Source organism: Cololabis saira, chromosome 21 (assembly GCF_033807715.1).
Source record: "Cololabis saira isolate AMF1-May2022 chromosome 21, fColSai1.1, whole genome shotgun sequence".
In the NCBI taxonomy this organism is placed as follows: Eukaryota; Metazoa; Chordata; class Actinopteri; order Beloniformes; family Belonidae; genus Cololabis; species Cololabis saira.
The window spans coordinates 31,666,228-31,682,678 of NC_084607.1; the positions used below are offsets into that span (position 1 = coordinate 31,666,228).

The 16,451-nt window shown below is 42.0% G+C and overlaps 1 protein-coding gene across 12 annotated transcripts in view; it reads left to right on the forward strand.

Moving 5' to 3' along the window:
• Window positions 1–16,451, forward strand: part of nfixb (nuclear factor I/Xb) — a 145,109-nt gene that overhangs the window by 17,619 nt on the left and 111,039 nt on the right. For 8 of the 12 annotated variants that reach the window (XM_061712102.1, XM_061712108.1, XM_061712098.1 and 5 more), the window contains exon 3: window positions 160–195. The exons of the other annotated variants lie outside the window; for them this stretch is intronic. In XM_061712102.1, coding sequence (XP_061568086.1) covers window positions 160–195 — 36 coding nt within the window. The remainder of the gene's footprint in view (window positions 1–159; window positions 196–16,451) is intronic. 12 annotated transcript variants of the gene reach the window in all.

The window sequence follows — 16,451 nt, forward strand, 5'->3', positions numbered from 1 at the left end:
TCATTGCATTTATTAATGTGTTAGATCATCATTTTTTGAACATCTGAGATTGTTTTCACTGGTGCGACGTTTTAACTTATTCCTTCCCTCTGCCCCCCTGTGCCGCCTGGACGCTGACCCCTGCTCTCCTCGCCTCTTAACACCCTCTCAACACTAAAGTATTACCCTACTCACCTTCTAAACAATGCCTTAGTGGTAAGTCCTATTTAGTCCCTATTTATTCAGCATTAGGTGTATGTGCTTTTTACTTTTTTCCATCTTTTTGTCATCTTGAGAAAATGTTGTTCTAGTCTACACCTGCAGGGCCGCGCACGCTGCCCTACAGCTGGAATTTGGACCGTGACCGTGTACAGAGGGAAATGGTTACTGGACGGAATTAATGAAACGTTGTAGGGGCTATTTTGGCCGTTATGTGTTATAAAACAGTTTATTGTGGGCAGGAGGCAGATTTTTTAGAAAGCAAAGCTGTCGTCCAGCAGCGCAGACGGACCAAACTCTGGCTGCGCTCCGACGCTGTTTCAGAGCCACACTACACTCTGGAAAAAGACACACACATATTACAAATACTCCTTCATTTGTAATGTGTCTTATTTAAAAATAAGAAATGCTACTTAAAACGTATTTTGTAGATTGAAATAATTCGAACTGCTCCAAACTACATCTGCGCTGCACTTTTCCTCTCAATTGTTTTTGATGTAGGCTAATTATAGGGAAAATCGTTTTCCAATACTTTCAAGCTGCTTATAGCAATTCCTTATTTCATGCCTGAACGTTGGAACAAGTCTCTTCTTTGAATTTTCTTCACATTTACTGGTCACAGCTCCCAGTCTTAACCCTTATTTTTCGTCCTTCTTTTTTTCTCAATCAGTTTTTTTTCTTATCCATGTTGTCGCGGTCTTCTATTTTTTTTAGTTAGCTGCCATTATCACGATGATGTTTTGTAAAAAAAAAAAGAAAAAAAAAGGATCATGACAGTATTTAGAATGGGAAGGCAAGAGCCAGATTGTTTTTTTTAATTTTTTTTTTATTTTTGTGAAAATCTGGTTAAATCAATGGAGCCTAATCAGTATCTGGCTTTTGAAGGTTAACTGTATGGGCTACATATCTCTCCCATACACTCACACACAAACACACTGCAGTTCTGTTTCTCCTGGCCTTCCCATGTCCTGAGTTAGAGCAGCTGTTCAGTGGATTAAAATCTGGAGGAGCTGCAGTTTGAATAAACATAAAACGTCAAAATTGGAGCAGTAAGGAGGACGTACTGTATGTGTGTGTGTGTGTGTATGTATGTATGTATGTATGTATGTATGTATATATGTATGTATGTATGTATGTATGTATGTATGTATGTATGTATGTATGTATGTATGTATGTATGTATGTATGTATGTATGTATGTATGTATGTATGTATGTATGTATGTATGTATGTATGTATGTATGTATGTATGTATGTATGTATGTATGTATGTATGTATGTATGTATGTATGTATGTATGTATGTATGTGTATGTATGTGTATGTATGTATGTATGTGCACGTCTTGATACAAGGGAACAGCATTTGAGAGCGTTTGGCCACAAGCCTTTGTGTGCTGTCACCAGTCAGTGGTCATTGCTCGCAGTATATTTGCATTACAAGCCACCGCTAAAGTCAGTTTTGCGATTGACCTCCCATTACTCAGATCAAATGGTTATGGGTTCTAGTGCAGTAGCAGCCAAGTCTAATTGGCATTATTATATGTATACAGTTCTCATGCCATTTACCCAACACCAAGAAGTAGTTAAATGTAGTATTTGTGAGGAAAGGTGACGGGGCAGCCAGTAAAGCACTCTGTGTTTGGCCTCAAGACAAAGGAATTAACTCGCAGCCTTTCAGATTGACGTGCTGGCCTCATCACAATGCTTTCTTGAAGCTGAACTATGTGCATGAATTGCAGCGTTCTGGATAGGCCATGGTGCTTAGTTGTGGTCCAGATCTTATCCTTTCTTCGCAGTAGACTAAGGCATCGTAATGCCAGACACCCCCGATGACAGTAACACCACTAACGGGCCAGTACAGCTCAAAATACCACTCTCTAAAAGACAGGCCATGCTAAACACACCATTCACTCTTAATGATTTGATTGAAGGTAACATTCTCTCCCCTTCCATTGGTGCCATGAGCCGAGGGCCAAAACAGAGACGTTGTCTTTCTTAAACACACAACTTCAAATTTGAGCTTTTGTTGTTGTTGTGGTTGTTGTCGAGGCTTCAAACAGTTAGTATTTTGTGGAATGTTTGTCATTTTTAGCACATGCCGTCCATCTAAGCACGCCACTAAAATGCTTATGAAGGTTTCGGAAATTAATGTCTGTGTCAGTCATAAATTCTCTGTGTTTGTTGTTAGCTGGTGACTGGAGGCTACCATGTGTCAGCGGGAGCAAATTTATAGCATTTCTTTTTTCTCCTTTTTTGCAAAGAAATTCATCGCTCTGTTTGGTTGTGGAGACGAGCTGTGTTGATCTTCGCAGCAGGCATTACGGATTTGAATGAAGTAACATGCAGTTTTTATCTGACGCTGTATGCAGAGAGAGGCAGAGCCGACTGCGTCTCATTCAGTATCAGCACAGCTGTCCCAGCATCCGTAGAGAATGGATTCCTTATTGCCATTGCCATGGGAGGCTCCAGCCAAGAAGAATGGGAGGATATCCAGTGTGTGCGCTTGTGTTTTAAAAGGAAGGCGAGGAGTGAGAGGAGAGAAGGGAGAGGGATATGGTGGTGCGCCTGTCTCTGTGTGATTTTCACATGTGTGTGCCATGTTGTCTGCTCTTCCTTCAGTCATGCCACCCCTGGCACGGATTAGTCTTTGGCACAACCCCGGCAGTGCCTGCGACCCCGGTGCAATTCTGCGGCTGCTGATATGTTTTGCTGTTGCCATGGCTACTGAACATACACACATGGTTGCTAAATTACATAATTGAGCTAGAAAATACAGAGGAAGCACAAAAAACATAGTGTGCAATATGATATGAGAGAATAAGACTAGTCATGGAGGAGATGGAGTTTAGTGTGTGAAGAAAGGGTGATGTTTTTTTCTTTAAATGTGGGTCATATATCATATATATGTATATATATGGCAATGTCTCTAGTGTTGTCATGAGGTATTTGTGCATGGAAGATAAAAAGTTTGTGTATAAGGAGGGTACGCCAGCTTCAATTTATGCAGCTTAGATATTTAAACTTTCTCCACTTCAGGTTGACCCTGACAGTAAAAAGTGGCCTGCCAGTCCACATTTCCACGTGTCAAAAACATGTTTGGTGTGGCACCCGCCTGTAGGAGCCCAGGAAGAAAAGTATCTTTTAGGAAATGTCAAGCCTTTATCGTGAAACAATTTTGTGCGGTGGACCAACACAACTATGACACATTCTGGAGTGAGACGGTGTTGACAAGAGTGTCATCAAATCTGTCACAGCTGGCACATAATTTCAAACCGATGACCGTTGCAGCAACAAAAAACTCCTTCTGGGAATTTTTTGAAGACGCATAAACATTCAAACCAAGTTTGCAACCGAAGCCAACTGGCTCGTGGATCGGCTGTGATGTCACAGCTTATATGTAACAAGCTTAGAATAAAAGTGAATAACATAAACCAGACCACTGGGAGCTGTGTTCATACATGGAGGTTGGAGCTCCGCTCAAGCCTCAAAGCCTCGTGTATGAAGATGGGACTTTCAACAAAATGGGAGGAAGGAATCAGCGGAAGATTTACTGTCTAGAAGTGATGTTATCAATAGTTATAATTGTGTTATGAATCAATTTATGATTGCAAATCAACATGAACATCAGTTATTCATTTTAAAGCTGCTTTAATGATTCCAGTAGCCAAAATTGTCGCTGATTTAAAGGACTTCAAATGATAAAGTCTTTCTGCTGGCGGTAAAATTTAAAACATACATTTCACAATGTTTATTAAGCGTTGGCTCATATTTAGACCCACAATGGATCGACTGAGAAAGGTTTCTGAGATTGTTTTGTTCTTTCATTGAGTCAATTTGAACAACTGCCAATTTCAACAAATGGAGTGAATGTTGACAGTAACTCATTTGCTGCTCTCTGTTTTTAAGAAATAAGCAACATTTCTGGTAAAAGATGCAAGCGGAGTACGATATTAACGTTTTCAGCTTTGTTTTCGGGGGCCTGGAGGCTCAAACTTATGACCCAGCAAAACAAAGAGCACGCAAAGTCGGTGTCTGAGTCGGCCACAGGTCACCAGGAATAGATGGAGAGTTGTTGTCACGGATCATTGACGGCCCACTCAAGGTCACTTCAGTGTGAGCAATCTGTGCACGTTGTTTGGCCTGTCCTGCCTGTCTGTCTGACCTACATCTCACTGCACCGGCTAAATATATACAGTAGACCCCTCATTACAAACCTTCCAGATGAATCCGGATGAAATCGGAGTGCCGCTCAGCTCACCCTCTGTGTGTTTGACTGCAGCCAGCCCCTCACATATACCAGACTTGACCGTGAACATGAATAAAAGGCAGATGAAGGCATTAATACAGATGTGCCACACACATGCTTATTATCATTTTGTGAAGACGGGAGCTGCAGCCACGTTTGCTCTGCTCATTCTGAAACAATTTGTCTCCACACTGGCAGTAAAGTGTGTTTGATCTCTGCTGAACTATGTATACAAGCTATGGTTTGTGGCGGTTCATGCATAACACACCTGCACATATTTAATCACACGAGGCACAGGTGTGCATTCTTTCAGAAGATGAAAACACACTCATTATTACTGGAGCAGGAATCTGTGTGTGTGTGTGTGTGTGTGTGTGTGTGTGTGTGTGTGTGTGTGTGTGTGTGTGTGTGTGTGTGTGTGTGTGCGTGTGTGTGTGTGCGTGTGTGTGTACTTCTTTCTTTTTTTGGCCCGTTGTACCCCAACAGTCCTGCCAAATGAGCATGGTCATGAATAGATTCATAATAGATATTGTTCAAAAAATATTTGCCTCATTTGAATTCTTATGTCTGAACATGTTCCAACCACTTTTCTATTAGCCTTCGTTGTAGTCCATAGTTTTACTTATTATTACTTATATATATATTTATATGCATAAATTCTGTTTTTTTTAGCTGCCAATTTGAGTCGGTGGTTTGAAAGGAAATACCATTCAAGGACAATCCTGTGGTGACAACTGAACGTACTCGCTACAATTAAAATATGGAGTGTAAAAATCTGAAAAAAATTGAAAAAAAATTGAAAAATTGGTGTGCAGTTTTAGTTACATGCAAACGTCAATTTGGGCACAAATTATACTCAATAATCTTTGGAGGGCATTACAAGCGTATGAGAAAACATTACAGTGCCTGTGCATAGCTATGCAGTTGGAAGTGACGCTTTGGAAACTTTGAAATGGGATTGGATTGATTTAGGCTGAAACCCATCTGAGTGGACAAGTGGACTCGCTTTTAAAAGCAGAATTTTGATTCTGCTTTTAGACTCTTTTACTCTTTTAAAGCACTTTTAAAGTTTTTTTTATAAACCACTTTAAATTGTTTTGTACATGTAATGTGCTATACAGATGAACTTGCCAAATGACTTGCAAGTGTAGTTTGGATCCAATTAGCAAAAATTGGTTTTAATGCTGTTTTTCTTTCTTTTTTTTTTGCTGTCTATACTTTTCAAAAATATATATATCTGCATCCAGTCTGTAAGTTGCCAAATGAAAAATAGATAAATGAAAAAAGTTAACAAAATAAAAGAACCAAATAACGATTTGAGTTGGCACTCTCAATAATGTCTTAGTGTTCAGGTGTCGACTCCATATGCAGATTTTAATCAAATGTCTCATTTTTTGAAGCTGGTTAAGCTACTTTGCATTCGTTCCACGTGCCTCTTGGCAATTGCAAGTGTGGCCCGAGGCGCAAGTACCAGGCTGGAAATCACTGTCACAAGAAGCCAGCAAACCAAACACTCAGCTGCTAATCCATCCATCCATCCATCCATCCATCCATCCATCCATCCATCCATCCATCCATCCATCCATCCATCCATCCATCCATCCATCCATCCATCCATCCAACATTTCTTCATGCTAGTGTTAAATAGAATCGGTGCTGGTGGGGATGACATTTTGCAAGGCTGCCTGTCAATTATATTCATCACATTCATTTCTTTCTTTGCTATTTCCTTGGCTTTATTTTAAGGAGGGGATGTCTAAAGAGGCATTGATTGGCTCATTTCCTGAGAATTTTTATTCATCACCGCATTGCATTACCTCAGTCCTGGATATGTTGACCCAGGGACCACGCAGGAGTGTCGTTTACTTCAGCTATTTAACGGCTCCGATTATGAGCCCAGGAGTGATTACACCCCTGACTTAAACATAGCATCAATATTTAAGGGATACTTTTCTTTCTCTCGCACCATAAACACGGCTCGAACGCTAGCGATTGGGCCTAATAGGCATTTATTGGGTTAATGTTGGAGGAAAAATCTTTTCCTGTCTTGGGGGTGGGTGGAGGAACGTTGACGCTTGGAGGCTCATGAACCCGCAAGTCAAACAGTAATAAAAACAGTTGTGACCTGATTTCGAGAGCTGGGGAGGATAGAAAGGGGAAGGACTTTTAGACAATGACTTGTAGAAAACAGTATCCTTGGAAGCTCAAGCTACAGGTCTTTCTTTCTTTCCTTTTCTTTCTTTCTTTCTTTCTTTCTTTCTTTCTTTCTTTCTTTCTTTCTTTCTTTCTTTCTTTCTTTCTTTCTTTCTTTCTTTCTTTCTTTCTTTCTTTCTTTCTTTCTTTCTTTCTTCCTTCCTTCCTTCCTTCCTCCCCTCCTTCCTTCATTCCTCCTCCCTCTCCCGTCTGTTTCTGTCCTTATATCTCCCCTGACCACCCTGTCCGGCGAGGAATATGTCACCCCAGGGAGCAAAGTGCTCGAGCTTGCTCTTTGGAGCAGGAAGTTGGCACCGGACCAGGGCTGGAAAATCTATACTTGGTTGCATAATATAACATATCTTTACCTTAGCTGAACTCTTCGGAGGCCTGGCAGCTGTGAGTAAGCAGCGCTGGAGGGCGGGAGTTTGTGTGTGCTATTAAATGACTGTGTTTGTGTGGAAGTGTCTGTGTATGTGTTTGGTATGAGTGCACGCTCTGTGCTGCGCGTACCTTGTGCCTGGTGGATGGTACTGCAGGCCCGGGGCTTTGCTTGAGACGTCCTTCACCAACGGAGCCGAGTACAGAGGAGTCAAATACCCCATGTCAAAAGAAAAAAAGCACAGGGATCAGAGTTGAGTGGATTTGAGCAGCGCAAGGCTGAGGCCAAACAGGGCTCAGGGTTAGACACAAACACAACTCTGTGGCTTCTCCTTTTGGCCTGGCCAGCTAGTGACTACTATCCGGACCGCAGCTGTAGCATAGGCCTCCGTGAGGGAATTCAGATATAAACTTTCTGCTCTGTTTAGACTCAGAGGAACTGCTTCGGGATCGCTGTGAAAAAGTTGCATGTTTGACTGGAAAATTCAGTGCAGGATGAAAATTTCTTGTCACTGCTTGTATAGAAAACACAGGTGGCTAGATTTATCTTTAATCTATGAGCTCATGAAGTGAGACAATATCTTCTCTTCAAACGCTTTGGAGAATTTCCTTCACGTGGAGGATTCAGCTCATTTCTTTCTCGTTATTAACATATTGTAAGGCTGGTTTGTGATATGCCGGCTTTCTTTCCGTTTTTGTGGTGAGACGTGGGGGGTGGGGGGGGGGTGGACCCGAATGCAGGTGGCTGTCTCATGTGTCAAGCTGCTGTCAGTCTCTTTAGCAACAGTTTGAGGAATAAAATTGGCCTCATTATAGTAATCATCTGCAAAAAAAAAAAAAAGAAGAGCAATCACCTCTTCCACCTGTGGCAGGCTGCAGCAGAGAAAAGACTTGCAGGCCTCCTGGACCTTTCCGTAGACTTACATTTCCTTTCACACACGTCTATTTTTCCCCCTCCACTTGCACACCTGAATGCGAGCGTTTTGTAGCCGGAGTAAGGGCTCATATGGGGACCACAAATGGACTGTATATCGCAGCCAGGCTTTGGAGATTTACGATGAAAGTGAAGAGGGATTGTGTGGGCGGCTAGGCAGAGGAGCATGGTGTGGCACTTTCTTTCTCTTTTTTTTTTACATTTCTTTTTATAGTTGAAAGAACTGAAAGTCTCCAGACTGGTGAAGAGGAGTGAGACAACAGCAGAGTAATTTACCTCTTTCACTTCCGAGAGATTATGGAAAGAAAAGGCTGCACAAAAGGAAAAGCGTCTGGAAAGACGAGAGGGAAGCGGGCAGGAGTGAGCGAGGCTCAAGTCTGCATATTGTATATACAGTAGACTGGGGAGCATTCCATGTCTTCATCGTTTTTTTCTACCGGCATGATTTATTTGATTTGCTCTCGTTCAGTCAGCAGTGGATGTATTTAAACAAACTTGACGTATATTTGAGAAAAAGTCTCTTTAAAGCTGTGGCTGTTTGCGTTCTGCTTTGTCCCTCCTTGGAAGCAGACTGTGATTAAAACAGACGATATAGGCATATTATATTTCCTAGAGGGCTGGAAGGAATGCAAATGCATCATAACCTTATTATATTAGTTACAGGCGGTGCGTTTTGCCAAACTCTGGATACAGGAGACGTATACGCAGTCACTCACAAAAAAATAAAAAAAAATTAAAAAAAAACGGAGTCCCAAAAAGAGCCAGAATCCCACAACTGCAACAACAGAAGGACATTTGAGACGGCTGGACTATATTTGACATTTCATACGCTGCACCGAGGCCTCTGCTGCATTAAAAGACATATTTCTGTCCCTGCGAGAATCCTAACAGAGGAGAACCCCCAAAAAGTTGTGTCTGTGCATGTGTGTGTGCAGCGTTGCAGAATCCGTTTGGCATTTTAGTTGTGAGGGAAGCATGTTGCTGGTGGGACTTTGGCCTGCACAATCCCTCCTCTGTTAAAACAATGCGGCAGTTGTCCTCCCTAACCTAATTACTCCCTCCAGGGGGAGAAAGGCAACAGCACCAAATCCCATAGTTAGGAGCTCTGATCTGGGCCCTGCTGTAAGAAAAGGCCTCATTCATTTCTCTCTCTCTCTCCGTCCACTCTGCATGTACAGACATGCAGACACACACACACATACACGCCGGCACACGCACACTCGCTCAGTACTCTTCACTACGCTCGGGTTTGGCTCTTCTGTGCCCTGATATGTCTCTTGATATGTGTTTTTCTTGCAGCTTACGTCAGCCATGAACAGAACATTTATATAAATGCTTTCTCAAACAGTGTAACGTCAGCTAGCTAGCTAGCGGCACTCTGAGTGTTTAATAAGCAATTGCAAGTGTTGTTTTACAGCCATTCATTATATATATGAGCATTAGCCACCGCTTCTTAAAGTGCGTGTATCTGTTTACAGCTATATGACAACATGCATGTATCACATAGTTCAAGGAGGGGAAAAATCCAAACATATAAACAAACGGCCTTATGTCTGCGGTGCATTCAGAGTTTATTGGAAGTAACTTTGAGCATCGGTGTGATGTTTTCTCTCTCCACATCTGTGCTTATGTTCTGCTTCTCTTTTCCCTGCGTCTACGGCTCCTCTTTCACTACCGCTGCCATCGCTGGCACCGGGTCGCTCCTGAAAAGTTTATTACTGCCACTTCTGACAAGGAAGTCCACTTAGGAGCAGGGGGAAAAGGGATGTATGTGTTTGTGTGTGTGTGTGTCATGGCATTCACCAAAAAGAGGAAAAGGGTGCTAAAATGTTAATTTTCCCACAACCAACCTGTTTGGTTTTGTTTATTTGTCTGTCCTCTCTCAGGAAGATGAGGGCAACCATTGTGTTGGAGGGCTTGGGAAGTAAGAAATCAAAGTTTATGTTTGCGGATTGTTGCGGCGTTGGGGTTCGGATTGTTTGGCCTTAGACATCTTTGTTTGCTTATGTGGCGGAAGAAAAACTCAGTTTATCACTCCTGCAGATCAAAATTTCTCTTGCAGGAGAGAGCTATTCACAAAGAAGAGCATCAAACTAAAATGTGATTAGCATTTTGCGTTTTATATGGATTCGGTTTCGGCCGCTTGTTAGCCACGCTTGGAACAGCAAACCCTCTGTGTACTTGGTGTGTATTTCATAGAGTATCTGTTGTAAGTCTTAACCCCTTTCCGATTATGTGCAGGCGAGAAAACCCTCCAACTTGTGTGGACCCTGTGACACTCACACCTTACGGCAGAAGAGGAAGTTCTGCCTTAACTGCATTAGCAGGGCTTGTCCTTTAGCCTGCAGCCGGCGTTGTTAGCCACGGTCCCAATGCTTTCTTTTCATAACCGCTTTGGTGGTTTTTCTTCTTTTTTTATTAAGGTTTATTAGTTTTTTTTTCCCCGGTTTTGTCATATCCTTTACTTGCAACTATTGTTATAGACCCTGCTGTTTAGTCAGTTACTGTGCCAGAACATGAGACCGCCCTGTCAGGGACTGATAGTGGCTTTCTCTTCACTCAAATCATTAACCCTTTGTTTCTTCTATAAGCTCGAATCCATCACTTGCATTAACCCTTCACTTCATTCAGTCCCCAACCTGAACAGACCCCTCAAAACGCTTTGTGCGTCATCTTTTGTGCATCTTCAGTTTGAATTCTGTTAGTTTGAACACTTTTGTCTGCACAAATTTACTCTATTCCCACCGACTTCTGGTTGTTAAAGTGAACATGCAGCATCTTTCCGTAGGCCTTTTTATGAATGTAATGCATTAGAGCGAGCAACAGCTTCGAGAAATATTCGTCCTTTCTTTCTTTCGATCTTGCTTCTTCTTCCTGCCCCCGTGCTTGTTCTTTGTGTTTCTTCTGTTCTTTTAGCCAGGAGATGTCCGTCTTTATCAGGGCTCATACAGACACATAACACCCACACCTCTGCCAAATTTTCGCCTGGTTGCTTGTTGTTTTTTGCCCGCTGAGGGCACAAGAGTAAGTACAGCCCTACAGGATGTGCAGTGAGCTTGTCATGTCATTGAGGATCCATACATGCAGGACGTCAGACCATCGGGGTGTAATTAGTTACTGGGCTTAGGCTCAGTTACTTTGCCGACTTCAAATAAATATGAAGTTGAATATATATCTATATATATATCTATATATAGATATATATATATATATGTACAGCCATAAGGTGCACAGACGTGGAGGGTGAAACACCGGGGAATGTGAGTTGGTGATGGCGGCGTAGCATTTGCATAAAGGGCAGGGCGGGATGCCCAATAGTGGAAAAGGTTGGCATCACGCCTTTCAGACTGGCAGAAAAGGAAGACTGGGGGGAGGTGGTGGAGTCGGTTGGTGGGTGGGGGGTGTTGGGGGGGTAGTCAATAGTGCATCCCTTGTTCAGAAAGAGGAGGTCCTTAGCTGTTGGCAGGAGAGCAGGCTAAATCTCTAGTTTGATTGTGTGCTGGATTGTCCCTTTATTTGTCTGATTGCAATGTGTTCAGCGCTGCTTTAGTAGTGAGCTTTACTTCCCCGGACCCCCTCATTCAGGAGGCACTTTTTCGGTCTTGGCCTGTGCTTGTGATTGTCTCCGCACATATGTCTCAGGATTGAGGCCCAATGCAATCAACACATCCCCCCAATTTGGGAAAGTCTCTGACCTGTCTGTTTCGTCAGATCTCTGAGTCTCCCCGCGACCACGAGCTTCCCAATAAGGTTAAGGAAATTGTTGATTTAACATGATGCCACATTATCGTGCCTTTTTATAGATAAGTACAGGCTGGAGGACGAGTGTTGACAGGCAGCCAGCGTCTGTCTGTCGTGTGTGTGCCTTACATTGTGCCTCTCGGAGCCACCACGCTGCTGCTCCCCTCCATGCCGGCTGTGGTTCCAACAATGTGATTGTAGCAGAGACTGAATAGGACAATTATTCATGTGGACATGTTATTTTTGTCCTTTAGTCCATAAGTAATGTGCATAGTCTTAGCTTTCTCCACATCACTAGCCGGCTGTGGTCATTATGGCTGCTAAGAGTGTGATGCCGGCAAACTCATCATGACCATAAACCTCAAAAACCCTCGTCAGGGTTGTGTGGCGGCTAACTAACAACAGTAACAAACTCTTCCTGAGTGAAGAGATTTTTCACAGTGTCACATACTCAAAGAAGGTTTTGGACTTTTATCACACGAGTTAATATGATTTCCTAAAGCTGCAGGAAGTGTGTTTATCATGGAATCATATTAAAAAAGGCTTAGTATAAAAATGATATTAGAAATGTAGGAAGGCCCAACATTATTCAAAGAAAACAACACAGACCTGCAGTCAGTCGGACTGAAATCAACCAATATGACGATTGAAAACAAGTAAAAAAAACACTTTTGAAAATACAAATGAACTGAATTAAAAAAAATGTATGTCAAGTATCTTCTTTTGAGTTAATTTACGAAATATTAAAATTTTAGATCATCAGTATTGAATTTATGATTCCAATTTTTAGCTTGCATTAATTATTTATCAATTTATTTGACGATACACAGAATATAGTCAAATATATACAGATACTCTGAGACGAGCTGACAACTGATCCTGAAGATCATTTGGGAGCTCGAGTCAAAAACATTTGATCAAGTATAAAAATCAGTTTGAAGGGAAACAATTCTTTAATGTGAAAGAATTGACTGGCATATATTTGATGCCAAAGCAAGTTGAAGATGACCGAATTGACCTTGAACTTGAATTAAGCCTTAAAAAAACAGGTACACTTTTTTTTTCAATTACATTTTGTCTAAAAGTAATTATGACATTTTTAACACTTTTAGGATGTAGCCGTTCTTCGATTTATACCCAAAGCTAATATTTAATTTCCTCAAGTACAATTTTCAAAAAGCTTTTTCTAAACTAGGAAACTCCTCTTTTAAAACGCCACTCTATTCAAATGCAGTTCCTTTTTGCTCGTTTTAAGAGCGTGCACACACACACACACACACACACACACACACACACACACACACACACACACACACACACATATATATATATATATATATATATATATATATATATATATATATATATATATATATATATATATATATATTTATATATACATTTACAGAATTCATATTCTGTGTTATTTTTTTAAACTTAGATAAGAATAATTTATGACAGATGTAGTAGGCTGCACGTTGGAGATTACAACAGTGAAACACTTGCACATTTTCCATCATATGTACAAGTACTCCAGACTGTTTTCAATACAAACACATTTTTGGAGCCAGGATTAATATGCTTTCATGCAGCTTTTATACACATAGACCTACAGTATACTTTATGCTTCAGAATGGTCAGCTTGAATGATTACAGCAGAATACTAAAGTAAAATGGTTATACAGCTCTGTGTTATATGCAACAGTGATCCGCTGCCAACATGTTACAATATTGAAAGGGCTTTTGTACAGACGGTTTATTTTGACATTTGGATAAAACTATTGTTTTTTTTTTTATATTAAGCATTTGGTTTTGTTATCCAAATAAGTTTATCACGATTTTGTTATAATTCATTTGCTCCTTTTTGTTCTCAGCAGATCTACAAAGAAGCAACAGAAACATAAATGGGTTATTTGACACTAGAAAGGTGATCAAATGTCTCAACCTTTGACAGAAAACTGACTCAGTCTCAGGAGAATGCATATACTATAATAATTTGGCCCGATTTAAAATATTTTAGGTGCTATAACAAGTCAAACGTAAAGTCATTGTTTTAAGGCTTCTTGTGGGGTAGAAAGTATAAAGCTCTGTATTTGGAGGAATTACGCTTAATTGCAATCAGAATTGAAAATAAGGTGGAGGATTAAAGCTCGAGCCAGGAAGTTCTATTTTTGCTGCAGGATCTCATAAATTTTGATAGAATCTGACTCCATAAAGGCTTTGAGGAGCGCTTGAGCTCTGTCACGCAGCCACCAGGTGCACGGACGGCGTGCACCTGGAGAGGAGAGGGTGGAGACGCAGCTGTATTACTCACAAACCATCCAAGCCCGACCTTGCAGGAGCAGTTTTCCAAACATGACAACAAAATCCCAAAGTAAACGTGTAGGAACACTTGACGTGTAACAAAACTGCTGTTTGCTGTCAGGTTTGGCTCCGAGCGGGCAACAGATACTAGGCTGCTTTACTTAGAAAACACAGTTGTGCTGTTTCAGCTCAATTTCTTCCTCCAACACTCTGCGAAAGGCTGACTTTGGCGTTTTGCGGTCATCTCTTTGAAAAGAGGAGTAAAGCCCTACAGCTTTGCTAAAGTGACAAGTTCACACATGAACCTGAAGATCCTTTTTATGTCGAAATGCAAACGGATCTTTTTTTTTCCTGACAGGAGACGTGGTGTAACATCTCTGCTTTGAGCATATTGATAAATCCGGGTGCTTATAAATCTCTGTGATGTATATCAACCAGACTGTATGGATCAAATACGATGCGACACAGCGTATATATGCTCATACAGTATATTTTTCACATGTGAAATGCTTCTGATGGGCTCATCAAAAAAAGATCCTCTTCCATCAGACCGGGCTAGAAATGCACGATCAAAGAGAATGGATTTGCTAAATGCATTTCTTTGTTGCGGGCCAGCCACGCTGTGTTTACCGATTACAGAGTTGCTTCTTACCAGAATAGAAAATTAACACCTACAACCATCCAAAATGCTGCTAGAAGCTGGCTGTGGTGTGCAAGTTTGTCTCCAGCAATAGCCACTTTGGCAGGCTTGAAATTTGTATCTTGGCGAAACTGTTGGAGTTAGACGATGTCGTTGTTCTTTTTGTTTTCATGCACAGGTATGAGTTGTTATGTGTAAATCCAGGAGATGCGTAAAAGACAAAATGTCTTGTTGGATCAGTGGATTACTGGTGTCTGGTGCTGCAGCGGCAGCGGCGTGAGCGAGCGGTCCTCGGTCCATCGGTGCAGGGAGAAAACCCTTGGATGTTGCAGTGCTGTTCACATATTTGTTAGTGAGGCACAGGGTGGTTGCTTTAATCCAGCTGTGGTTGGGAGATGAGGGTTTTGCACAAATAACTGCATACATATAAGCCTAAAGAAAAGTTGTGGCTCTATCAGACCGGTGACGTTGGCAGGGAGGTCCGAGTCAGTCGTGTACGGTCGTGGTGCTGGGTTAATCTCAGGTGGAATGTATCTCAGCGTGCTCCTTTATTTCCTTCATCAATAGTGTCATCTTCAAAGAGTCTCTGCGTGTCTCTACATGTGCTATTCCTCCTCAAGCATGAACAAATATTATTTTATAGCATCTCTGATGAGAATTACTGATACAGAGCAGACTGGCGCCCTTTTCAAACCGATTCAAATCCTCTTACGTTCAGAGTGATCACCCAGGTGTTTCTTTTTCTTCCTTTCCTACCATTTTTTGATTTAAATCTTTTATTTTTCCGTACGCAGACCTCAATCCAACCTCAGGTGAATTTAATGCTGCAGGGCTTGGAAACGTGCATTTCTCCAAGAGCTCGGCCCGGGCTGTGCGTTTGAGTTCTGGGTGCTGCCTTTGACTCAAAACAGGAGTTCCAGAGGTCCGAAAGCACCCAGACTGGGTTTCCAACAGAACTGAGCGGCGGAGCAGCTTTGTGGGACTGGAATGTGCCGTGCGTGCCTCTTCCTCGGGCTGCCCCCCACCTCAAACAGCCCACTCCGGGCACGTTAGCATGCAGCAACCACAAATTGCTTGCAGACTTTTCACACATAGTAACATGCTGGTTTGTAAACTCAGAAAAGTGCAACCAACGCATGGCGCTGAGCTCTGAGGATCTTCACGCATCACTTACTCCACGCAGTAAAAGAGAGGGTGTGTGGCATTGTGATATATGGGATCCCACGGTTTTTAAGATGTGTCACCGGGCTCCTGCTCCCCCCCCCCCCCCCCCCGTCTTCACCTGTTTCTGATGGCTAACAGAAGGTATAATAAAGGAGGATCATGCAGCAGGAAGTCTATCTTGATTACAGTAAGCTAAACACATAATGGAAATACTTTGTTTTGGTTTGTTTTGGATGAAACTGGAGTTTCATGCAGTTCAACACTTTAATACAAACTTAAACTGGGTAGGGAAATCATATGAAACTAATAAAAGACCCTAAACAAGAAGAATCCAGATGGAATCTTTTCCACTGAATCTTCCTGTCAGAGCTTTCTCTCAAAGCGGCCTCTGCTTTACTATACTTGCAGCTCGGAGCCTCTCCCAACTTCTTTTCTTCCTCCAAATGCCTTGGCTTTCTGTCAGCAGGTTTGCGCGGAGGTAAGGGGGAGCCGGTGTCAAGGCTCTGTGTGGGGTCAGGGACACTCAGCTGGGCAGGAGAGGACACACATGCAAGTCACACCAGCCCAGAGCCGAGATAATGAAGGGCCCGGCAGCTGGGAGGGCCTCGGGTTATGGAGACCAGTCGTTTAATTGGCCTAAAGAGATGCA